This window comes from Rhamphochromis sp. 'chilingali' (assembly GCF_963969265.1).
Source record: "Rhamphochromis sp. 'chilingali' genome assembly, chromosome: 21".
In the NCBI taxonomy this organism is placed as follows: domain Eukaryota; kingdom Metazoa; phylum Chordata; class Actinopteri; order Cichliformes; family Cichlidae; genus Rhamphochromis; species Rhamphochromis sp. 'chilingali'.
The window spans coordinates 9,516,692-9,540,924 of NC_137949.1; the positions used below are offsets into that span (position 1 = coordinate 9,516,692).

Here is a 24,233-nt window from a genome sequence, read left to right on the forward strand (position 1 = left end):
GACTGAAAATAACACGACAGCTGAGAAAAGCAGATGCACTTCGTTTCCGTTGTTCCTGCTCCAGGTGCAGGAGTCACGTTTATGAGTGACGGATGGTGCTGCCTCCGCCTCCTGGCCCCGGATAAACGGAAGAAGATGGATGTTATTATCTATCTGTCTTACTCAGGAAGCCTACAGTGGCTGAGTCTCAGGGACTAAACTCCTTCAGCTCATTTTTGTAGCACGATTTTATTTCATAAACATATTTATTCACGAAGATTAAGGATGCAGGAATTCCCGTCATTTAAACACAGGCGCAAACACTGAAGCCTAGACCGGAGTCATTTTCCAAAATTCATCAACAGTGCTGCACGCCACCAACAACTCCACATTTAGTACCTGCCTGCAGCTCCACAGGACTCCACCCAGCAGCACCTGTCATAAACTCTTCATGTTCTGTGTCATGATTTACTTTTCCTGCCACATGTGCCACAAACCACCTCGGCTGCTTACGATCACATATTATCAAATGTCAGTCAGCTCAGGTGAGCCGTGGCGCATCTATGCAGCCTTATGTTGCATATCATTGTGACAGGTGGAAGAAGTATTTTTCACAATAAATAAGTTACTTTATGCTGTGTTCCTCTTAACGATTAAATTCAAATTCACCCCAAATTACTAAAATGCTGATATTTCAATAAGAGCATCGATTCTAGAACGTAAATATCTGACATCGTCCATGATGTTCAGCAGCATGAGTCCAGCTTCTCCAGCCCGGACTCCTGTTTGGATGTACTGCCCTGTGGTGCAGCAGTGCTGCCACCCAGACTGGAGCTGCCGCCCAGACTGGATGTCCTGGTCTCTGTGAGGCAGCTGCCAGTCCGGGTCACCGGGCAGGGTCCAGGAGGAGGATCCTGACTGTGCTGCTTTCTTATCGAGGTGAAACAGGTGGAGGATAGCATCCTCGACTCCAACATTTGCCCGATAGCCAAATTCTTGGGGTGGGCATGCTTAACCTGCGCCCCGAGGACGATCCACTGCACAGGAAGTGTGTGATAACAGGAAGAGGCCTGATGCTGCAGCATCAGCTAGGCTCTGAGTCGTTACCACGGCGTGAGCAGACACACAGAAGAAACAGTCAGTTTGAGATGATCCAGATGATCCTCAGGTGAAACGATCCACTAGCGCAGTGAGGTCATTAACACACGTTTAACAGCTGCTGAGACACGAACAGACTAAAGGAGGCGGTCAGTGTGAGGGGAGAGCTCTGAAAACACTTTTATCATCATCATCATCATTATTGCTTGTTGTTATAGATGGCAGATCTTAGAAGCAGACACAGCGTTCACACTGAAACGAGCTCACATGTTTATCTGCACTCAGTAAACTGCAGTAAGGTTAACGTGTTCATCCAGATCCTTCTCAGGGGGGTGGAGCCTATCCCAGAAACAACAGTCTCAGCATGTGATTGGATAGTGGGAAGTCTCATCTCAATCTGTGACTTAGCCGATGACATGCACACTAACTCATTTTAGGATTTAGACGTATGTCTGAAACCACGATCAGAAGACCTCGGCAGACGGCGATGAGCCTGTACAAGTGGGTGGAGCTGAGCAGCGGCGACGCCGTGTGAAACAAAACAGAGACGCATTTTAGTCACAAAAGAACCCAGAAAAACTTCCTTTATGAGAACAATCACAGGTCAGAGGTCACGGTGCTCTGTGAGTCGGAGTCCAGAGGAATGATGGGAATGTCACCGGGGGTCTGGGAAGGCGTCCAGTTTCCAGGATTTTATGCTGTGCAATCAGCCGCAGGCACGGGAGGAGGGGCTGCTGATTGGTCCATTTGTGTGGAGCTGCGCTTTCAGGTCACGGCTGACGAAGCGCCGTTTAAACACAGTGACAGGAAGTGGGTCAGTGCAGCGGCGGCGTGAATATGGGTTAATGTGAGGGAGTGCATGAAGGCCGGCGGCACTACAGAAGAAGAACACGCAGTTTGATTCTCTGCATCCACAGTACTGTGTTACTGCAGCTTGTACTGCGTTACTGCAGCTTGTACTGTGTTACTCCAGCTTGTACTCTGTTACTGCAGCTTGTACTGTGTTACTGCAGAATGTACTGCGTTACTGCAGAATATACTGTGTTACTGCAGAATGTACTGCTTTACTGCAGAATGTACTGCGTTATTGCAGAATATACTGCGTTACTGCAGCTTGTACTGTGTTACTGCAGAATGTACTGTTACTGCAGAATGTACTGTGTTACTGCAGAATATACTGTGTTACTGCAGAATGTACTGCGTTACTGCAGAAATTACTGCGTTACTGCAGCTTGTACTGCATTACTGCAGCTTGTACTGTGTTACTGCAGAAATTACTGCATTACTGCAGAATGTACTGCGTTACTGCTCGCCCACGTACGTCTACTGATTAAACCCAGTTGCTTGGTGCTGTGTGTGGGCGTGGCCACGCTGCCACGGCTAACAGCTACACAGCTAACGAGTACACGAAGGCTAAAAAATGTCCATCAGCATCTCCCGTGAACCTCCTACATGTTTCCATGACGATAAACTAAATAAACGCTCTCTGCCGCATCAAGCGCTGCCACCATCAGGCCACACTGAGAACTGCAGCAGCTTCACTGAGGTTTAACTGTCTTTATGTCCTCCTCTATCTGTGAAGGAGGCGCAGTCGACTCTGTGTGTGTGCGTGTGCGTGCGTGTGCGTGTGTGTGTGTGCGTGTGTGTGTGAGAGGAAGACTGTAACTGGCTGCTGATTCAGCGGCTTCCAGACGAACAGTCAGCAGCACGACATGTTTATCTGCACACACACACACACACACACACACACACACACACACACACTCACTAGCAGGTCCGGATCCGCCTCAGCAACAAAGCTGTTTTGCTTTGATGAACTGATCCGACCAATAAGGCGTCAGCGGGTAGTTGTTCGTGGCTGCTCCTTTAATCTGCTGCAGGCTTCACAGCTGATCTCACACACACACAGACTCACACACAGACAGACACATGTATAATCCCTGTGTGTGTGTGAGTCATCTAGCTGTGTGTGTGTGTGAGCTCTCCTGGCTCTGTGTTACAGCTCACTCGTTGATCTCAGGTCTGTTTCAGAGCAGCCGTCTGCACGTGCTCATTGGCTCTCTGTGGGTTCCACAGTGACTCTACCTGCCACTGACGTCCGCTGCACCCTGGTGACCTCTTCAGGGTCAAGTTTAGGTGAACATGGAGCTTTTTATAAACACGGGTGACGTGTTTGGAAGCATGAGGTCCTGATGGGGTCTCTGTGGATCTGCTGGATGAAGGCTGAGCTCGGACGCACACAGTCACCAAACAGACGCACATTAGAGCTGCTCTGTTTTACAGGGGAGGTCAGGCAGGTCCACACTGCCTTCGTGTCCTGTGGGAGAATTGAGTGCTCTGCAGTGTGACTGCAGGTGTGTGACCCACATCCATGAGTTTCATTTACAGAGTGTGTGTGTGAACGCTAAGGGTGGTGTGTGCGTGAGGGCGTGTTTATGGATGTCAAGTCTGCACAGCAGGTCTGACCGCCATCTTTAAACCTTCTCTGAAGCCATGCTGACACAGTCCTGTGTGTGAGCTGTGGGCAACCGCTCCCACACAGGTACCATCCAATCGGAAGAAGAGCTGTTCACATGTGAGCTCTTCACACAGGTGTGCCCTGAACACAAACCGCACAGACAAAAGTGTTTTCAGTGAACGCAGACAGAAGCTCAGACGGCTGACAGAGGGGGCGTGAGTGAGGGGAGGAGAATCAAACCTGCTGTTGCAGGTAACCGTGCACGGTAAAATTGATGCTTCTGAGTAACCACAGGTGCGGGGGGGGGCACTGAGTCTCATTTATTTAACATGAACATAAAGAGAACCACGGCGGGGGGGTTGACATAAACAATGGTCTGAGATAGTCACAGGGAGGAAACACCTGCACAGGTGTCTCAGGACTTGTACCGCCCACTTACTGCAGCACGCTGACCATCTCTGTTCATCAGCTGACAGGAAACAAAGCTGTTTACAGCAGGTGTGGTTTCCATGGCTACCTGTTCACAGGTTGTAGTAGTCTCCTCAGGATCATTGGCTGTATCCCAATTCAGGGTCTGCAGCCTCAACGGTCCTCAAGGGCCGCGTACTCAAAGACCGCTGAGGCCGGAAGTGCGAGGCTTGTGAAATGGGACGGTCTAGCCTCCGTCGCGCTGCCCAGGTTGCCTAGCAACCATGATAGCTGGAAACGTGTGGTTGACAGAAATGAACGAGAACACATTTTGTTCGTTTGTTTGTTTCTACGTGAGCTTTGTGTGATTTAATAAGTATCTGAGACTGAGACCACAAGACTGTAAATCATGATTGTTGGGCTTCATTTCTGTACTGAACAGTCATTTAAGATTAGCTAGTACATAACAATTAGCTGATGTCGTTCATGAGACTAAAGTCAGTGTAAATATGAGATGGCCAATATTATAGTTATTATATTAAATCATTATTAGTTATTACAGCAGTGAGTTTGAACTCTGTGTCAAATACTGAGCTTCAGTAAAGATTTAAGTTGCAGTTATTTATATTTCCTGTCACCTTAAATCTTCACTCAAAGACACTCAAGTATCTTTTACAGTGTATCTATAGATGTATTATATATATAAGAGACAAATGTCGTTCCTTCAGTATGCTGGCATTACTAAATTTGGCTCAATGCTTACATACATGTGTAAAAAGAAAATGTGCGAGCTGTGGTAACTGTGTCTGATAGAATGAAGAGTAGACTGATGTATGAAATATTCCTTTATTGGGTGAGAAAATCAGACCATGTCATAACTGCTTTAAGTCATACAGAATAGATATCAGAGCCTTAAACAGGCTGACTTCTGCTAAATGGGTCAAACTGGGCAGAAAGTCTACAAACACATAACATCCTTACAGAATATGATGTAACACTATAGATCAACTTAGCTCAGAATATATAAAGCATATAAACAATTACAGCAATATGATGCAACACACACAGCAGTGCTACTAATCCAAAATACTCAAAGCTTCATAGAACTGAAACAAACATTTATTTTTAGCTCCATTCTGCTGCTGATACATACTTTAGGTTTCTGAACATTAAACTTGTTGCTGCCTTTCATAGTGTGTAACTTGAAGGCCCTGAGTACTTTCTCCCACACTGAAAACACTGGAATGATAAAATTATTTGAACATTACCTAATAAGACTGATTCAGGACAGACAATTAGTTATTCTAAACTTTCCTAGCAGTCCTTCACAAACAGGGAACAGTCTGTCTATTCTCTCCATCTGTCAGCTGCTGCTGGCTCTTCCTCCTCCTCTTCCTCACACACTGCTGAGTTTGTCCTGGTGGATCAATAGGGGTGCAAAGCCTCACAGATGATGTGCAGCAGTGGGTCCCTCAGTCTGTCCTCACTCTGGACACTTGCAGTTGTCACACATGGAAATCAAATGTGTGATAAGCTGCAGGATTCAAACACAAGTGTGACTTATAAACACATGTTCATACTTTTATTCCACAATCAGAGAGAAAGAAATAGAGAGAGAGTGCAGGACAGACAGACAGGTGACAGTCTCAGGTGTATACACTGCTACACAACAGCACCAGAGAAGGAGGATTTAGTGTTTGTGTCATTATGAGTGCTAAACAAGAAGAGTTCCCAGATGGTACAGTAGACACATGTGTGACTGCTGTGATTAAAGCATCTTTCTTTCAGCTTAACGAGTGAACCGTCAGCTCGTTCAAACACACGTTAAAGTCCGTTTGGCTCGACACCACCGAACAGAGGCAGCAATATAACATAGCTAACATTAACAGTGCAGTGAATCCTGCTTGTGCCGTGATATTCAGGACTGCAAACCGAGCAGCATCACTGACTTTCAGCTTGTTGTGTTTGTGGATATATGACTGACTTTAATTATCCACATTCTCTGTAAGATTAAGGTCGACTATTGTATTATTATATTTTAATAGCTTTAAAAGCAAGTAAAAGCTGAACGTACAACCATCACTAATGGCAAATAACTTTGCCGACATGTGGCCAACAGTAATGTTTTAATGTTCCTCATTATTAAACATTTTCACATAAATAAGTGACATAATATTCACTACTTACTTTTGAAAGTTTACTCTTCGGCTGCTCCGCTTCTGCCGTCTGCGGCAAAATTATCCACACCGACTGCCGCGCTATGAATTGTGGGATATATGGGACCGCGAAGTCTACGCCGCCACATCCTTAAAATTCAGGGAAATGAAGGACGCATTTGAGGGCCGCATTTCGAGCAGCCTTTGAATTGGGACAGCTTTCGGCGCGCCACTGTGCCTTAAACCCTGGATTGGGATGCAGCCATAAACTGCTTATTGTTTCAGGGTTTTTAATCTCCCAGAATGCTCTGCTCCTTCTTCTTCTTGGTGAATTTTGCTTTAGAAACAGAATCGACGTGGGATTGTTGCTTGTGCCTGACTCCGTCTGCAGCTTCCTGCTAACGCTTGAAGTGGGGAAACTTGGGAGGTTTTTACTTTGAAAACCTGGCATTGCTGAGCATCCTGTTTATTTTATAAAATTAAGTCTGACCTTTTGTTTTGCAAAATTCACATATTTAAGGCATGTTGGTAACAGCCAATAGCTAACTGAAAGCTTTTATTTTGAAACTGTGAGATTTTCCTCCATCTCCAAAAGTTGATTCTGTTCATCTGGATGTTTTCAGTGGGAGAAACGTTTCGTCACTCATCCAGGTGACTTCTTCAGTCTCAGCTGACTGCAGGTTTCCACAATCTTATAAACAGGACATTTGCATAATGACATTGTTCCTTCAGTGGGCTGGTTTCAATAGTTCATCCTATTGCCCCATCCTCGGGCAATCTGGTCATTAAGTCTGATGTCACTAGCCGTGTCTTGGCCTAAACTCCGCTGCAGGTCCATATATCAAACGATCACTATGGCAGTGGTCCCCAACCTTTTTTGCGCCACGGACCGGTTTATGCCCGACAATATTTTCACGGACCGGCCTTTAAGGTGTCGCGGATAAATACAACAAAATAAAACTAGTACCGGTACCGAAAAAAAGAAGATTTATTCATAACACACGTGAAAAGACCAAGGAAAGCCGAGTAAACGATAAAAATGATAACAAAATAACGCTGAAAACCGATAAAAACCCTGAAAACTATACATTTCACACCTGAGCCTCAACTCTCGCAGCCCGGTACCAAACAACTCACAGACCGGTACCGGTCCGAGGCCCGGGGGTTGGGGACTGCTGCACTATGGTATTATGAGAGTTGAAAAACTGTCTAAATCCTTTCATCTTTAATAAAATGATCAGCGTTCTGCTCTACCAGGTGTAACAATTGAGTTTAACATCCAGGCATCAATGAAAACGGAATTTATGACATTTAACGGAGTTAGAAGTTAGCAGGAAGTTAGCTCACTAGCTTCTATCTAACTACAATATAGCATATCCTGACTGCGGGGTTTTGGAAACAAATTCAAACGTACAGCTCTGTTATCACTTCCAACATAAATGAAGACAGAAAACTAAACAGCAGTGACGTTTGTAGGGTTACTGAAGTTAGGCTAGCTGGTATATAATGATGTGCTACGTGACCGCTAGCGACACAGCTATGTTAGCATAATATAAACAAGCTAACTTTTTTTCCACTCGATAAAAGTTAACGTGAGTGTTCTCGGTGGTCAGGAACAAATGTAATCGCATGGCAGGATGCTGTAAAAGGGACCAAACTTCAGCCAGGAGAACAACTGAGATAATCCATCCACAATACGAGGTTAGTCATTCATATACTGCTGCATGGGCTGGGCTGTAGTTACATCCTAAGGTTTTAAAAACTGAGCTTAAATAAATGATTAGCGGTAATAAAAGCCGAGGGAGGTCAACAGTGATCACTGACTGTTTTAGGAGCTTTTTGAGATTAAATAGAAGAAAATACATAACATTAAACATGTTAACAACACAAAAGCCATATTAAACGCAGACTACTTTAGGCCCGGAAGTAGGATTCGCCACGTCATCACTTAACAATCGGATTGAAGGAAAACCGTCCCAGGTCTTTTATTTTGGAAACCAGACAACTTTCTCTGCCTTCCTGTTAGGGCTGCCACGATTAGTCGACTAGTCACGACTAATTTAATAGTCGACGCATCGTTTGAAGCTTTGTAAGAACCTGAAAGACGCAGGAATAAGTAGTAGGATTTAAGAGTGTAATAACGGACTGAAACAGAAGATGGCAGCACTGCATGTACAAGGATGCCAGCTGCCGTTAAACCCCGAAGAAGAAGAAGAAGCTGTGTCCCAGAATTCATAGCGCAGCCCAGCTCAGTTTCCAACAATGGCGGCAGCTAATTAGTTTTAATATTACTCTTATTATTCTTTCTGGGTCACAAAATAAACGTTTAACATATTTTCAGGCGAGAATGTAGCTGTGTAAACCTCAAATATCTGCTCAATTTGTCAAGACACCACATATTTTCAAAAGCGCTCCGATGTTTTCGGAGACGTCTGTTACCCACTAGCTCGATAGCTAGCCGGGGGCAAGGCTCACTAGAGCCGTGAGAACACCGGACTCCCAGCAAATCGTTTTCAAACCCACCGCCGTCTTTCACTATTCAGGTTAAACATGATATATAAGTCACTTAGATAACTTAAAAATGTTATTGTTTGGCTTTATTTAGTATTTTATTTGTTCCTGAGTAAATCGGTTTGGCTGAGATTAAAGTTATAGTTTTTACACAGCTGAATAAACAGCTGATTATCAGAAGTGTGAGATGCTCCAGAATTTACTCCGGTGTCCTGTTATACTTTAGATAGCAAGGAGTTTATTAAACTTCACCGAAACAATCTGCAAATTTCATTAAAATTTAATAAACTATCATCTTGTCTTTATTTTTAGTTAGCACAGACCTTAAACACTTAAAGCTGTAAGCTAATAATAGTTATATAAGAGCAGATGCTGCTGGTGCAATAAGCTGTACGTTTTACATCCAATGAATGATGATCTGATTAGTCGACTAATCGCAAAAATAATCGGTGACTAGTCGACTATCAAAATAATCGTTTGTGGCAGCCCTACTTCCTGTGAATGAGTGTTTTGATCATGTTACCTGGCCGTGTCATTGCAGGTGTGTGGTCGTGCTGCTGAATCCACGGAAGAACAAACAGCATCACATCTTCAACAGCTCCAGGTAAGACTCCAGCAGCCAATCAGATCACACTTCTTGTCTGCTTCTGTAAGGAAAACATGGAATAAAGACCGTTTCCTGTTACAGGAAGGCAATCACGACGCTGGCATTTTCGCCGGACGGGAAGTATGTGGTCACAGGAGAGGTAAGCATGCCACGACAGCGCTCAGGTGTTCACCTGGTGCCTCAGGTGAGAGATGATGCTTATTTTTTTCCTTCTTGTCTTCCACAGAGTGGTCACATGCCGGCGGTCCGGGTCTGGGAGGTATCAGAGTGCATTCAGGTGTGCGAGCTGCAGGAACATAAATATGGCATTGCGTGCGTGGCGTTCTCTCCAAATGGGAAGTACATTGTCAGCGTGGGCTACCAGCACGACATGGTGGTCAACGTATGGAACTGGAAGGTGACGGAGGCGTGGCCGAGTGCACCTGAGAGATGCCACCTGAGAAAAGGTCTTCGTGCTCACCTGCTGCTGTCTGTCCGTTTCAGAAAAACGTAGTCGTGGCGTCCAATAAGGTGTCCAGCAAAGTGACCGCCGTCTCCTTCTCGGATGACAGCTCCTACTTCGTTACCGCTGGAAACCGACACGTCAAGTTCTGGTACCTGGACCACGCCAAGACCTGCAAGGTTCCCGCGTGACCGCCCACCTAAAGATTGATTGGCTGGGACTTCCTGTGCGGTTACTGATGGTTTCTGTGTCTGCAGGTGAACGCCACCGTGCCCTTGCTCGGGCGCTCGGGACTGCTCGGCGAGCTGAGGAATAACTTCTTCAGTGATGTGGCGTGTGGGCGGGGCAGACAAGCCGCCTCCACCTTCTGCATCACCTCCTCCGGCCTGCTGTGCGAGTTCAACGACCGGCGGCTCCTCGACAAGTGGGTGGAGTTAAGGGTGAGTGCGTGCGGCCTGATAGCAGGCGTCTACACAGTGGTCGCGTGATGTCACTGTTTCTGCTCTAATGCTCTGCTTCCTCCTCTGCTTCCTGCGCAGAGGGTCGACTCTGTCGCCGTAAGTCCTCGTCCCACCTCAGCCCGCCGCGAATACATCCCACACACACACACGCCGCCACCAAACGTGTTTACGTTGTTTCATTTCAAACTCTGCCCTTCACCACAGCTCCTCCCACCACAGCAGCTGACTGTGTGACATCATTATTAATCACAATGTTCATTTGCTATCGATCCTCTCTGACACGGCGCCATGGCGGCTGAATGGCGAGGAGGAAGCAGTAAAACGTTTCTGGTGACAAAGATCAGACACACCCACTCCCTTCATCTCACCCTCATTGGTCAATTTCAAACGAGGTCCACGTTTAACTACCTCATGGCTATAACATCACCACACCCACTCTGGCACGTTACCCTCTCCATCGCAGCACCGTCCTGCACTGCAGTAGTATCAGCACTTTAGCGTTAGTACTGCAGTATTACTGCATTCTGTCACAGCTCAGGTGGAGGTGCGTGTACTTACCTGTCCGTGTGTCCTCAGACGTCTCAGGCCACCTGTCTGTGTGTCACTGATGACTTCATCTTCTGTGGCTGCTCCGATGGGACGGTTCGAGCCTTCAGCCCCGCCAACCTGCACTTCCTGTGCACCCTGCCCCGGCCACACTGCCTTGGCGTTGATGTCGCCAGTATGGTGGAAGCCAGGTAACACACACCTGTACCTTATTTTACTACAGCTTACTGTAGTCGGTATGTAGCCCCACTATAGTGTACGTTAGCCCGTAGTAGTCGTCACTGAGAATGCCGTCGCCATGTTTAGCTGACAAACACGTGTCAGAGGTCACATGGCGCCAGTCTGCACATCTTTGTTTAAACACAGAACAGGAAACCTGGTTTTTACTTAGAGCTCAGCTGATCGTGGAAACAGTTTCCATGGAAACCGCAGCTCTCATTGTTCTTCCTCTTTGTCTTCGTCAGTCAGCTGTTCTCCTGCAGGCCGGAGTCTCGTTACCCAGACACCGTGGCAGTGACCTACGACCCCGCCAATCGCTGGCTGTCATGTGTCTACAACGACCACAGCGTTTATGTTTGGGATATCCGCGATCTCCGTGACCCCCGCAAGGCGGGAAAACTTTACTCCGCCCTCTATCACTCATCCTGTGTGTGGAGCCTGGAGGTCAGTGTGCTGGTTTTACTGATGTAATGGGGCCTTGCTCATACATTGAAACCGTGGGGGCGTAACAGTGTGTCATCGATGTCTGTGTTTGTGAGGATATTTTGTGTGGTTAAACCTGTTGTTACTGACCTTGGTTTTAAGTTGGACAGTGATTTTAAATTGGACAACCAAATCAGAGCAGTGGTGAAGTCCAGTTTTTATCATTTAAGGCGACTGGCAAGAGTAAAATCTTTTCTTTCGAGGCAGCACCTTGAAACAGTGATCCATGCTTTCATTTCTTCTCGCCTGGACGACTGTAACTCACTTTATGTGGGGGTCAGTCAGTCGTTGCTCTCACGTCTGCAGCTGGTTCAAAATGCGGCTGCACGAATCCTAACAGGAACTCGAAAAAGAGAGCATATAACCCCCGTGCTAGCCTCTCTGCACTGGCTGCCTGTGTCTTTTAGAGTTCATTTTAAAATTCTTATGTTTGTTTTTAAATGCCTTCGCAGTCTTGCCCCGCCCTACCTATTTGAGCTTCTTCATCCCCACACACCCTGTCGGTCTCTCAGGTCAGCTGACCAGCTGCTCCTGGAGGTACCGAGATCCAGGAGGAAGCTCAGAGGGGGCGGGGCCTTCTCTATTGTGGCTCCAAAATTATGGAATAATTTGCCCATGCACGTTAGAGAGGCCCCTTCACTGTCCACTTTTAAATCACGTCTTAAAACCCACTTTTATTCCTTGGCTTTTAACCTCAGTGAGACTTAGTTTCTCTTTTAATTGAAGTAGTTATTTAATTAATGATTTCACTCTTCTTTTATTTGGTTTTTACTTATATCTCATGTAATTTTATTTTACAGTTCCAATGTACAGCACTTTGTGTCAGCTGTGGTTGTTTTAAAGTGCTTTATAAATAAAGTTGATGATGATGATGGTTCTCAGACTGTCAGCAGCTCAGACTCGGCTACTCGTTGTGTAGTTTTGTGTCGGACGTGTTCATACTGCCAAACAAAGCTAACGAGTGTGCTACGTCACAAACAGAGCACAGCCTGGCCTCGGTCACGCCCTCCCGACAGGTTAAAGTTTATAGACGTGTGTCGTGAAGCTCAGCGTCTGAGGGGAAACGGGTACAGGTGTGGTGCACAGGTGTGAGCTCTAACCTCGGTAAAATTTTACTCTCCAACCACACTCTGAGCTCTGTGAGTAAATCATCCACCAGGCGGGGATTACTCTGCCTCCAGCTGTGCCGCCTCCACCCAACAGCAGGACCCAGAGTTTGGACAGTAATCCAAACTCTGGATTACTGTGCGTACAAAGTCTGCTAACCTGTGTCTCACCTGTCACTGTTGTGCAGATGTACCCCGAGGGTGGAGGAGAAAAAGGAGGAGGTGGTAAAACGTGCCTTCCCCGCGGCTCCTTCCTGTCCTGCTCCTCAGATAACACCATCCGACTGTGGAGCATTGACGGGCACAGCGCCCTCCACAGGAACATCCTGAGCAACGTAGGACAGCACGCACCTGCACATCGTACACCTACACCTGTGCTACACTGACCTATGGCCTCTGTCCCCGCAGGACCTGCAGAAGGTCGTGTACGTGGACGACAACGTAACTGGCCTCCTGGACACGGAGAGCGTCAGCATTGCTGCGGGTACGGAGAAGGCGGGGTCATCGGTGACAGAGGGGCAGCAGGTGGACCAGAGCAGAGCGGGCATTAGGACCCTGAGAGTCAGCCCCGATGGACATCACCTGGCCTCTGGAGATCGCACAGGGATCCTCAGGTGAGTGGAGGTGGGCAGGTCGCCACGGAAAAGGTGCGTGTGCGTTGGTGTGACGTTGGTGTGACGTCGGTGTGTTTTAGGATCCACGACCTAGACGGCATGGAGGAAATTCTGAACGTTCAGGCTCACGACTCCGACATCCTCTGCCTCGAGTTCTCCAAACCGGACACAGGTGAGAAACCATCCCAGACCAGTGCGGGAACACAACGCAGCGCTGGAAACAGTTCAGTTTTTGAAGACAGTTTAAATATATCCTAAAGAAAAGATATAAATACTTTAAAGATATTTTCACTCTGTGAAACTAACGCTGTGCTATAAACCCAACATCCGTTTTTATTCCCTGATGGAAAACTAAAATATTCCATCACCGCTCTTATTTTGAAATGGGTTTTATTCATAGCTTTATTGTAAAAAATGTTCTCCTCATGCTAATGAAGCCTTGAATGTACAGCCAACGATTACTGAAAGGACCCCTTAAAGAAGGGGTTCCAACTCCAGGCCTCGAGGGCCGGTGTCCTGCAGGTTTTAGATCTCACCCTGGGTCAACACACCTGAGTCCAGCCTCTGGACACGAGGTCATTCAGCCATTTAAATCAGCTGTGCTGAATCAGGGACGCGTCTGCAGGACACCGGCACTCGAGGCCTGGAGATGGAGATGGACACCCCTGCCATAAAGGGAGGAAACGTAGACGCTTACGATACCTGACATTATCCCCGCCCCTCCCCCTGCTGGTTTGACTTGATTTTGAAGGTCAGAGCTCAGTCTTACAGATTAGTTGTCCTCTGACTCGAGGTCCTTTGTTTCTCTTCCTCTTGGAAAACAAAAAGCTCGTCCTTTTTGCTGAGTCGACATCTCTTTACAGGAAGTGATGCCACTGGAACTTGTTAAATTGGTATGTGTGTAATTATGTGTTTCTGTGGTTGTGAGTGTTCCTTTCTGACTTACAGCCGGCTCCGTCTGTGGTTTTCAGTCATTTTGGACCGTTGGTGTCCCTGCAGAGAGAATTTCCTGTGTTCCACCACATAAACCTGCAACATCCAACTAGCAAGACTGACCTCAGATTTTCAAAATAAAAGTACTTGTGTTTCTGTAAATTGGCCCTTATTTTCAGGACGCATAAAAGTGAGGTCATTTTGCTGTGTGTTTGGTTTTACACCATTTTCTGTTTTGTGTGAAAGGACGCTCTAAAGTTATAAAGAGAGTGGGAGAGTTTTATCTGTGAGAAGAGCTGCTGACATAAGCTAATGTAGTTAAAGTCAGCCGTGTGCTTCCATGATTTACACCCACACTGTGCTCGTGACTTTACCATCGCGAGCGGCTAAAAGCAGACGCTAACGTGGTGCAGTGGTGGCTGGGCCGCAGCGTATGCGTTATTTTTGTGCCACTATTCTGAGCGCATGTAAAAAAAAAATTTGCAGGTGCACACACGTACACACACAATGTGTTGCTCGCGCTCTCAACATTTCTGCCCGTGTGCGCTCAACTCTTTCTCTACACCGTTATATTTGTGCCACAAAACCAGCCAATCACAGACTTGGATGCAAAAAAATCTGAGAAAATCAAAACAAAAGGGTTGAGCACGCACAGGCAGAAATGTTGAGAGCGCGAGCAACACATTGCGAGCAGGCGCAAATGCAAAAACTGAGCGAGAGGGGCTGCTGTTGTGTGTGTGTGTGTGTGTGTGTGTGTGTGTGTAATAGCAAACACTGAAATACAGTTTTTGCACGCAGCAATGAATTTTATTCACTCAAATTCTTTTCTTTGCTGAAAATAAATTTCTCCTCAAAATGCAACACTTGCACCTGCAAACTTTTTTTTACGTGCACTCAGAATAGTGGCACAAAAATAACGCCATAGCAGCGCCGTGCTGGCCTTCAGACATGTCTTCATCCTCCTCCAGAGGTTCATTAGATTATTGGAGTCACACAGATGAAGCCACAGCTGTGTGTGTGTGTGTGTGCGTGCGTGCACCCGCCTTGGCGGTTTGTGGGGACTCTATTTTTGACTGCAGCGAGGCATTGGGGGAGGGGGCGGGGCTCTTTTGTGCTTTGAGTCAGCTGATTACAGCAGGTCCTTTTAACACCGAGATAAATATCAGCATGAAAATGTTCACTCAGACTTCCTATTGGCTTGTGTGATGTGATGTCAGACAAGGAGAAACGCAGGTTAGCGATAAAGGGCTAACGTTTCCCTCAGCTTTGTCTTGTAGGCGTTACGGCGATCAGACCGTTCACCGTTGTGACACTTAAGGGCGTTTAAAGAGAACGTTGGTCCAACCACATTTACGCGTCTCTCTCAGGTCTCCAGTTATTGGCCACGGCCGGCCGGGACCGTCTGATCCACGTCCTGGATGTGGGCAGAGATTACAGCCTGGTTCAGACTCTGGATGAGCACTCGTCCTCCATCACTGCCGTCAGATTTGCTGGTACTGTCTGACCTTTGACCTCTTTTACCCTCTACCCCTTGCTGCTGTAAGTTTGCTGCTAGCGTCTAACCTGTGATGTTCTTCTTCCTGTCTGTCAGCCAATGAGGGGAAGGTGAGGATGATCAGCTGCGGCGCCGATAAGAGTGTCTACTTTCGCACGGCTCAGCAGGTGAGACAGAGGCCCGTGTGAGTACACATTAGTACTTCTGAACATATTAATAGTACCTGTAGCGGAGTAATAGTACTGCTGAGTGTCGCGCTCGTGGCTCCGTCACTGATCCGAGGTCAGTTGAATGCAGTTTTCGTTCACGTGTTTCCAGGTGAAATGATGTAAAATAAACTCCTTCTGGTACTTCGTGGTCATGTGGTGCTTCCTCTTCTCTCTGCTCCTCCTCAGACAGGGGAGGGATTGGAGTTCACGCGGACGCATCACGCCGTCAGGAAGACGACGCTGTACGACATGGACGTCGAGCCGACCGGGACGTACGCAGCGGTGGGCTGTCAGGACCGCAGCATCAGGTAACGGCCGACCGATGAAAGGTTGTGACCAACTACAACTCCCATGATGCAGTCTGCCTGCAGGCGTCCAGTCAGTGATCAGCAGAAGCCGTTTCAAAGCTGGAACTGAAAAGTGACTAGCAATCAGCCAATCAGACGCTGGATGAGCCTGGACTTTAATCCACCTTTAGCTCAGATCAGTCAGATTACCCAGCAGCCAGTGGGAGTAGCAGGATTAACCACCTCCTCCTTCTCTCTGGGTTCTTTCTTCCTTCTGTATGTTTACAGCACCTTCCAAAGTATTTCACATTAAAAGCAGCAAACCCAGAGAAGCAGAAACCAAATGACTTTCACATTAAAAGCCCCACTTTTAGGGGAAAGGCTTCATGTATTGATTATCTATCAGTGGGGACGATCCGACCAGTCATGCTGCCCCCTGCACTGGTGTTTCCTGTTCCTGTGAATGGTTTTGATGGGATTAGTTCAGAGTTGACTTGTTCAACCTTCTGCAGTTCCAAACGGAAGCGTTTCTCAGCTTCGAGCTGGTTTTCTGAACATACCTGCGCGTTGTGGATGTAAACACATGAATGTGTACAAATACACACGGGTGTATCACATGTTTGTTTGGATTTAAACCTTTACTGGCGCTCCCATTCACTGCCATGCAAACTTCCGGCAGCTTCCTTCCTGCTTTAAGGTGCGTTGCTGCCACCTTATGGCTGTAAGTGTCATTACATCCAGGAAGTAGTTTTATTTTTCTGGTGAGGTCTGTGGCAGCTGGTCTCCGGTCGCTTCATCCCCTCACTTCCTGTCTGTGGATCATGTTTTTAGTTTGTAAATACTGCTGCCGATGATGATGATAATCACGATGATGGTGGAGTGCTGTGTCTCACCCTGCAGGATCTTTAACATCAGTAACGGGAAACAGAAGAAGCTCTACAAAGGCTCTCAGGGCGAAGACGGGACGCTCATTAAGGTCAGAAAGGTGTGGGTACCATGATGATGTTTCCATGGGAACAGGGACATACAATAACCGACTCCTCTTGCGTCCTCAGGTGCAGATAGACCCGTCGGGGCTCTTCATCGCCACCTCCTGCTCAGACAAGAACATTGGCATCTTCGACCTGTACTCAGGAGAGTGCGTGGCCACCATGTTCGGACACTCGGGTCAGTCGCCGTCAGTTACAGACACGATTAATGACCGCTGACAGCAGAGCCAGTTCTTTCAAAGCTTTATTTAAAACCAGAGCTTTTACACACGGCTGTGATTCCAGTAAAGTTATTTCAAATCTGGCCCTTTTTCTTCCTGTTCCAGAGATCATAACGGGGTTAAAGTTCAGCAATGACTGCAGACACCTGATCACCGTGTCAGGAGACAGGTACGCCTCACCTGAACCCCCCGCACCCACCCACAGCCCTCCACACCTTTATTAACCCTCTGGGTTTGTTCAAAATCACGACCCTTTCAGCTTGTTCGTGGCCAAAAGTGGCCACCAACAGATTAGGTCTGTAATTTTTATTATTTTTATGTTTTTTTGCCATTTTTTCTGCATAAAGCTTTTAACTAACTTCAGTTCTTGTCATAAATATAAAATAATTATTACTTTTTAACCCTTTAAACACCAGTTTGTTTGCCCACTGCACTAGCTGGAAGACAACCTCAAATCTCGCAATTTTATATAATTGCATTGCTACTGAAATTTCTTGTATTATTAATAGTAGAGTCTGGGGCATGTAATTGATTCACATCAACACTGATTATAATGCATTGTTATTTTTGTGCATAAAAACTCCCTCTCAGCTTGTTCGTGGCCAAAAATGGCCACCCCTTGTTTACATTTACAAAATGCTATAAAATTCATATATATTAAGAAAAAATTCCACTTTTTTTTACTTGAATTTTTAGATTAGCATCAGTGCTGTTCATGATAATCTAAATTTTATTCAAATCCGGAATTTTAACCCTTTAAATACCAGTTAGATCACATAATTGTAATGAATTAAATAGGAATAAAAGCATAAAATCCCCATTTTTTTCTAAATAATACATGCAAACTGATTTCTTTTCTAACCATGGTGGAGGTTAGATGCGTAGCAATAATTAAAAGTATCAATGAGTTTTATGCATCTTTGTTTTTTTGTGCAGTGACAGAAAAACAACAAAACTCCCTCTCAGCTTGTTCGTGGCCAAAAATGTCCACCCCCTGTTTATGTTTACAAAATGCTATAAAATTCATATATATTAAAACATTTTCTACTTTCATTGACTTGATTTTTTAAAACCAAAATATAATTCAAATTCAGATATTATACCCTTTGAATACCAGTCAGATTATGTATTATTATAGTAAAAATAGTAATAAAGTTCACATTTTTAGCATATGAATGATGAAACCTAATATTTTTTTTTATCATCATTGCAGGTCAGTAACAGTGATTTATTTTTACTTTTTTTCTTTTTTGGAGGGGGGGGGGGGGGGTTGAATGGCCAAAAAGAAAATCACACATGGTGTGTTAGTGGCCAGAAAGGCAGTTTAATGACCAAATAACCACTGAAATGACCAATAAAATGATTGAACTTTATATTCCAGTGTGCTTCTGTGTGCATCTTCATTAGCAGCAGGATGTACTAGCCACAGTAGAGTGGTTTTTGTAGGCACACTTTCTGCACCTGGTGCAAGGGGCTGCTGTTCCAATCCTGGAGGTGCACCTTTTGCACCTTCTTCTCATTTCGTTGGTGGGGTGTGGGTCACACTCTGGGTCACACTCTGGTTCAGACTACTGTATCTTGAGATCAATGGCAGAAGTGGCTGAGAATCAGGGACAAGGGTGTCTTGCAGTTGTTGAGGTCACCAGCATGTGTCCCAGCTCTCCCAGGATCACTCTTCATCTGTAGGTTGTAGAGGACTCCCCCACTTCAGTGAACTTGTTTCCGGTGGGACAAAGGCATCGTATCCCGAGACATCCAGGAGATTGGAGAGAAGAGCCATCAGCCATCAGTTAGTTTTCCTGCTACAACTCGAGGTGCCAACACCCTCTAAGTTATCCAAGCAATATTTGTGCCTATTGTAGTCCAGGATTGCCTCTTGCTTTCACGCATCCTTTATTCCCCATCACTGACTGCTGGTTCCTTGTGTGTTGCTGTCAAATGAAGCACATTCCTCCGTTGCTTTGGCATGTGGGATATTGCTGTGGTAGTTTTGGTGAAGCCAAAGACAGACAACAAAATCTTCCTCTGTTGCAACTGGAGGAGCTGGGGAGGAAGCTCTGGGCCAGTTTTCATCTGAGGAGTTCCTCTGCCAAGGTGCCCGAAGGAAAGACGTTGTCCTCGGAGCTCCTCCGTCAGTTGGAGTCTGAACCCCATGCCTTTTTTTACTTCTTGAGAACTTCCAGTGTTGTCATCCAACATGCTATGTATTGCTTTATTCTGGTGTAGGCTCACATCTCCACTTCATCTATAATCCTCCAATCCTCACACCTTCACCTCCCGTGTAAGGGTGCACAGCAGCCAAAAGATCTCCTTTGTTATAAAAAAAGTCAAAAGTAGATCTCAGGCTGCTAATGCAGGAAACGGCATACAGGGTGACTCCTGGTTTGATACCAGTGGGTACTGGATTGTAGAGCAGTCTCTCTTCAGTTGTGGGACCCACATGGTTTTCCTTTCACGAGGGATCCACTCAGTCACCGGCTCCTCGGTCTCAGAAAATGCTCCTATGTTCTTTTCCATCAGCTGCTTGGCCTCCACCTCCATGCCCCTCGACCCCAATCCTCCCCCAAAGAAGAGGATTCAGGCAATGGCTAGTACTCAACATCAGTGGTGATGCAGTCAGCCTCTTTGGAGATTGTCCCCTCATTTTCTGGAGAGGAAGTTTCTTCATCTTGGGCAGATGTCTTTTCTTCAAGGACAGAGGACTGCTTGCTGTCCTTGCTCTCTGACCATCATACAGACAGTGCTTGAAGCAGTGATGACTTTCTTGCCATATAGCCAGAATAAATGATTTCTAGAGTTAATATTTTGGGTATGGTATCTTTTATGAAAAATACAAGAGTAAAAGTGCTTTTAACATGCGCTTCAAAGCTAAGTTTGACTGGGAACCTCAAAGCTCATTGTAATGTAAAGCTATGTAATGTTTGATGCATCATTATTTATTCCAGTCTATCTTGCAAATACATGTTTGTGCTGCAATGTCATGCACAAACACAAACTATTAGATCCTTAAGACCAAACCTATGTCAAAATTGTTTCATTATTCTGGTCCATTGGAGTGTGGTAGGCCATCAAAGGCTGCTACTAGAAACTCTGAATATTACATGAAATCGCTTGATTGGCCAAAAATGGGTAAATGATGTAATTTGGTAAAAAACATTAAAAACTACAATTTTTTTTGTGTTGAGTTCAGAATGAAAGCAATTTGACCTAAATCACATGATATAGTACTGTCAATAACAAGGACTCAATAAAGGTGGTTATAATGGGTTTCAATTGGCCAAAAATGGCCACGATAGAGTCAAGAGGAACAATTTGGTGTACAGTGAATATTATTGACATTATTAAGGAGCTGATGTTGAAAATTAAAAAATCTGAGAAAAATACACACCTGTGGGAAGTTTCATTCCATTAACAGAACAAAGATGGTTGAAAAAAGGTCACAATTAGGTTATGGTTATGGTTATGTTTAGGGTCAGGGTCAGTGTAAGCGGCTAGGGAAAACATTATGTCAATGAGGTGTCCCCACAAGGATATAAATACACACGTGTATGTCTGTGTGTGTGCGTGTGTGTAGCTGTATCTTCGTGTGGCGTCTGAGTCCAGAGCTCACCATCAGGATGAGGCAGCGTCTCGCTGACCTTAGACCCCCCTGCAGCAATCCCAGTTCCCAGAGTGCACCTCAGCAGCGAGCCGTGAAGCTCAGGTAAACGTGATGATGATGTTCAGACTCACCTGAAGAAAACAAACCAAACTCTGCGATCAAACGCATCCATGAAAACAAAAAACCTGACCCACAGTCAGCCTGATTTAAAATAAAATAACCTGCAGTGAGCTTGACCTCTGTGACCTCTGTCCTGAATCCTGGTGTGAGGTCACATGGTCGCGGCTCTGCGTGCTGACTTGAACTTAAGTGTTTGTGCGGCAGGGAGGCGTCAACGACTCCTGTGGTCACCATGTTGTCTGACAGTGACAAGGAGGAGGAGGAGGGGGAGGAGCTTGGCTGTCCGTACTCGGACACAGCAGGAAATGTGCAACAGGAAACAGGTGTGTTAGAAACTGAATGACTCGATGGATTTGTCAGAGGTCAGGTGACCTTTAACCTGCACTGACAACGTTTCTTGTTTCTTCCCCTCAGAGGCGTCTGATGAGGTGTACAGCAGCAGGAAGGTTGGTGCATGTGACCTTTGACCTTTAACTGATTATTTCATTCTGTTTCGTTGTTGGGATGAAACAGCTCATTAAATGGTTTTTACCTGAAGGGGGCGCTCTAGCGAGTCCGTCCTCGTGAGAGAGAGTTGTTGTTTTTTTATATATTTGTAGTTTTCATTGGCGATCTTGTACAAAGAATTTACAGAAGGAACTTTACAACATGCAAATAGCCAACAGAATTTCAATTTCTCAAAACTGTAGTAAGATGTAAGTAATAGTTCCCAGTTGTATTTCTCTAATATATTATTATCATGATTATTATGATGATGTCACCCTGGTTGGGCGGGAACCCTGTACCAAAAGCAAACCATCTTAGCATCAATTCTGCCTTGTTAAGCTTGTTCTCTCGGCACACCTCCTTCCAGATCTTAAAAGTTGATTTTATCCAGGGATCATCAGGATCTTTCAAACGCGACTTTAGTTTACCGTCTGCTACTATGGCTTGGATTGGAGGGCCATTAGTAGCTCGTTCTTCTGTGTCTTTCCACCGAGATTTAAACAAAGAATCACATAAACAAACTCATGGCCGTAGCCGGGCAGAATAATAACAGTCCTTCAGACATGGTAAATATGGACTGCCCCTGTCCTTTGGTAATTGTAGTGTACTGTACTGGGTTTTTTCCCCAACCATAAATAGCGGGAAACTATCTTGTCCCATTCCACGAATTGTTGTTTCGGGATTTCAGTGGGGAGAGTTTGGAAAAGATAAAGCAGGCGTGGTAGATCGTTATTGATTCTGTTCATTAGGCCTAAAGCTCCACCTCGTTAAATCCGACTTCAGATAAAAAGATAGTTGTTTTTTTTTGTTTGTTTTTTTTAAAGTATCTTAAGCTCATCGGCAAAATTTGCATTTACATATTTATGTCTAATAAGCTCTATGACAGAAACAAGTTAAGCTCCTCTAATAAACATAGTACGTATGTAACAACAGGTGTGACGTTAGAACGAACACTCAAATGTATAACAGACAGCTGCTGGGTTTGAGAACTGAACTAATGTTTAAAATATGATCTGATGATGTAACCCAAGCAGATATTTGAAGGGCTTCTGTTTGTGACTCAGCAGGATGGGGGCTTATCTGGGGCGCGACTCCCTCGCCGGCGCTGGTCCAGGAGGATGTGCGACGCTGACGGGGTTCTGATGGTGAAGTCCATGCTGGACCTGAGACTGCTGGACTCTTTCTGCCCCGACAAGCAGGCGGAGGTCAGGACACTCAGAGACACTATTCAAAAAAAACACCCGCAAGTGATTAACTAGCATTAACGGTCCTGTTTATTCTGTGAAGACACGCCCACTTGATGTTAGCCACTCCCACTGCAGCAAGATGAGGAAGGGTCAAGGTGCGGAGGAGCTTCACAGGACCAATCAGGAGCTTGGGAGCACCATCAGCCTGCAGGTTTGTGTATGTCAGGGGCGTCTCTCACTGTGATCTGGGAGGGGCGCAGCTGGTAAAAAAAATTAATAAGCCCCTCCCCCACACTCTCTCTCTGCCCCACACCCTGTTTCTCTCTCACTCACACCCTGTCGCTCCCACACGCTGGTGTGGGGAGAGAGACAGACTCCCACACCCTCTCTCTGCCGCACACCCTGTCTCTCTCTCGCTCCGCCTCACCCTTCCTGTCTCCCTCCCTTATACAGTCACACACTTCCTGTCTAACATTAACACTCCGATGGATTCAGTATCTTGCCCAGTTATACTTGGCGTGCAGACTGGGATTGAACCACTGAGTAACAGCAGGAAGTTCTTCGTGGGTTTGATGCTGCTTTGTGGCTCCAGCTCTGAAGGGCACTGTGAGCTGAACCTTACTCAGATGTGTGATGTCATCCTGTACATACAGGTACACAGACCAGAGTTTATCCTCCTGTCCAATCAGAGCGCAGACAGAGAGAACCCAGTGCTGTATCCGGACCAATGGGAGGACAGAGTGAGCCTGGCAGGCAGGTAGGACTGCTTCCTGTCCTGAGAATTCACAGATGACGTTAGCTTTTACCAGCAAATAAGCCCCTCCCCCTGCTGTCAGTGAGTTCCAGGTGAAGGAGGCGTGTCCTGCTGCTGAAGGTGCACGGCCGGACAAACCGAGTCCCGACAGCGGCTGCTCGCTGGGATTCAGCTCCAGACTGTCGAGTCCCAGCAGACCTGCAGGATACGGTGAGATGCACTCACCTGTCTGTGAGCCGCCTCGCTGCTGCTTCCTCTCACCTGTCTTTATCAGCCCAACCCTCTTCTTCTGCCCATCAGACTCGGAGCCCACAGAGCTTCTCAGCATGGACGGAAACTCCTCTGAGCTGGAGGACGAGGAAGACAGAGGACCAGGTGGCGGGGAGTGCAGGAAACCCGTACCCCAGACTCCCGACCAGGAGGCGTTCCTGAAGGAGCACTTTGTGACGCTCGCTGACCTTTCTGCCTCAGGTACGGCGGCAGAGCTTAGCAACTGATTTCAGCATTTTTCCTCCCAGTCCTAAGCGACAGGATTTGAATCACAGCAGACTCACCTACACCTGAACATGTGACCTGTGTGTTGACAGGAAGTCCGAGCAGAGCGTCTCACAGCTCCAGTGAGAGTCTGAGCATCTCGTCCAGGTTCCTCACCCAAAGCACAGCCACAAGGTAGGATTACCGTCACACACAGGTCAATAATTACACACACACACAGGTCCATTTAAACCAAACTTTATTGAAAAACGATAACAGCTTCCTGAATGCAGACGTGCAGCTCAGCTATGGGACAGGAGAATACTTGTTGTAGACACAGTGTGGCCTGAACACTGACTCTGTGGGGTCTCCACGCACACGTGTGGTAG

General features: G+C 46.2%; 1 protein-coding gene across 2 annotated transcripts in view; it reads left to right on the forward strand.

Annotated features, from left to right (window-relative positions):
* mapkbp1 (mitogen-activated protein kinase binding protein 1) overlaps nucleotides 1-24,233 on the forward strand; it is a 28,170-nt gene that overhangs the window by 2,812 nt on the left and 1,125 nt on the right. The window contains exons 3-27 of one of the 2 annotated variants that reach the window (XM_080870143.1): nucleotides 9,152-9,214; nucleotides 9,299-9,356; nucleotides 9,444-9,614; nucleotides 9,701-9,838; nucleotides 9,917-10,099; nucleotides 10,697-10,857; nucleotides 11,131-11,329; nucleotides 12,663-12,809; nucleotides 12,883-13,088; nucleotides 13,169-13,260; nucleotides 15,389-15,514; nucleotides 15,613-15,683; nucleotides 15,912-16,033; nucleotides 16,913-16,988; nucleotides 17,068-17,179; nucleotides 17,328-17,391; nucleotides 20,797-20,925; nucleotides 21,148-21,266; nucleotides 21,358-21,389; nucleotides 22,497-22,634; nucleotides 22,717-22,827; nucleotides 23,270-23,373; nucleotides 23,453-23,580; nucleotides 23,671-23,841; nucleotides 23,958-24,039. In XM_080870143.1, the coding sequence (XP_080726269.1) occupies nucleotides 9,152-9,214; nucleotides 9,299-9,356; nucleotides 9,444-9,614; nucleotides 9,701-9,838; nucleotides 9,917-10,099; nucleotides 10,697-10,857; nucleotides 11,131-11,329; nucleotides 12,663-12,809; nucleotides 12,883-13,088; nucleotides 13,169-13,260; nucleotides 15,389-15,514; nucleotides 15,613-15,683; nucleotides 15,912-16,033; nucleotides 16,913-16,988; nucleotides 17,068-17,179; nucleotides 17,328-17,391; nucleotides 20,797-20,925; nucleotides 21,148-21,266; nucleotides 21,358-21,389; nucleotides 22,497-22,634; nucleotides 22,717-22,827; nucleotides 23,270-23,373; nucleotides 23,453-23,580; nucleotides 23,671-23,841; nucleotides 23,958-24,039 (3,003 nt within the window). Of the gene's footprint in view, nucleotides 1-9,151; nucleotides 9,215-9,298; nucleotides 9,357-9,443; nucleotides 9,615-9,700; nucleotides 9,839-9,916; nucleotides 10,100-10,696; nucleotides 10,858-11,130; nucleotides 11,330-12,662; nucleotides 12,810-12,882; nucleotides 13,089-13,168; nucleotides 13,261-15,388; nucleotides 15,515-15,612; nucleotides 15,684-15,911; nucleotides 16,034-16,912; nucleotides 16,989-17,067; nucleotides 17,180-17,327; nucleotides 17,392-20,796; nucleotides 20,926-21,147; nucleotides 21,267-21,357; nucleotides 21,390-22,493; nucleotides 22,635-22,716; nucleotides 22,828-23,269; nucleotides 23,374-23,452; nucleotides 23,581-23,670; nucleotides 23,842-23,957; nucleotides 24,040-24,233 lie in introns of both variants that reach the window. The other variant, XM_080870142.1, reaches the window with a different exon arrangement.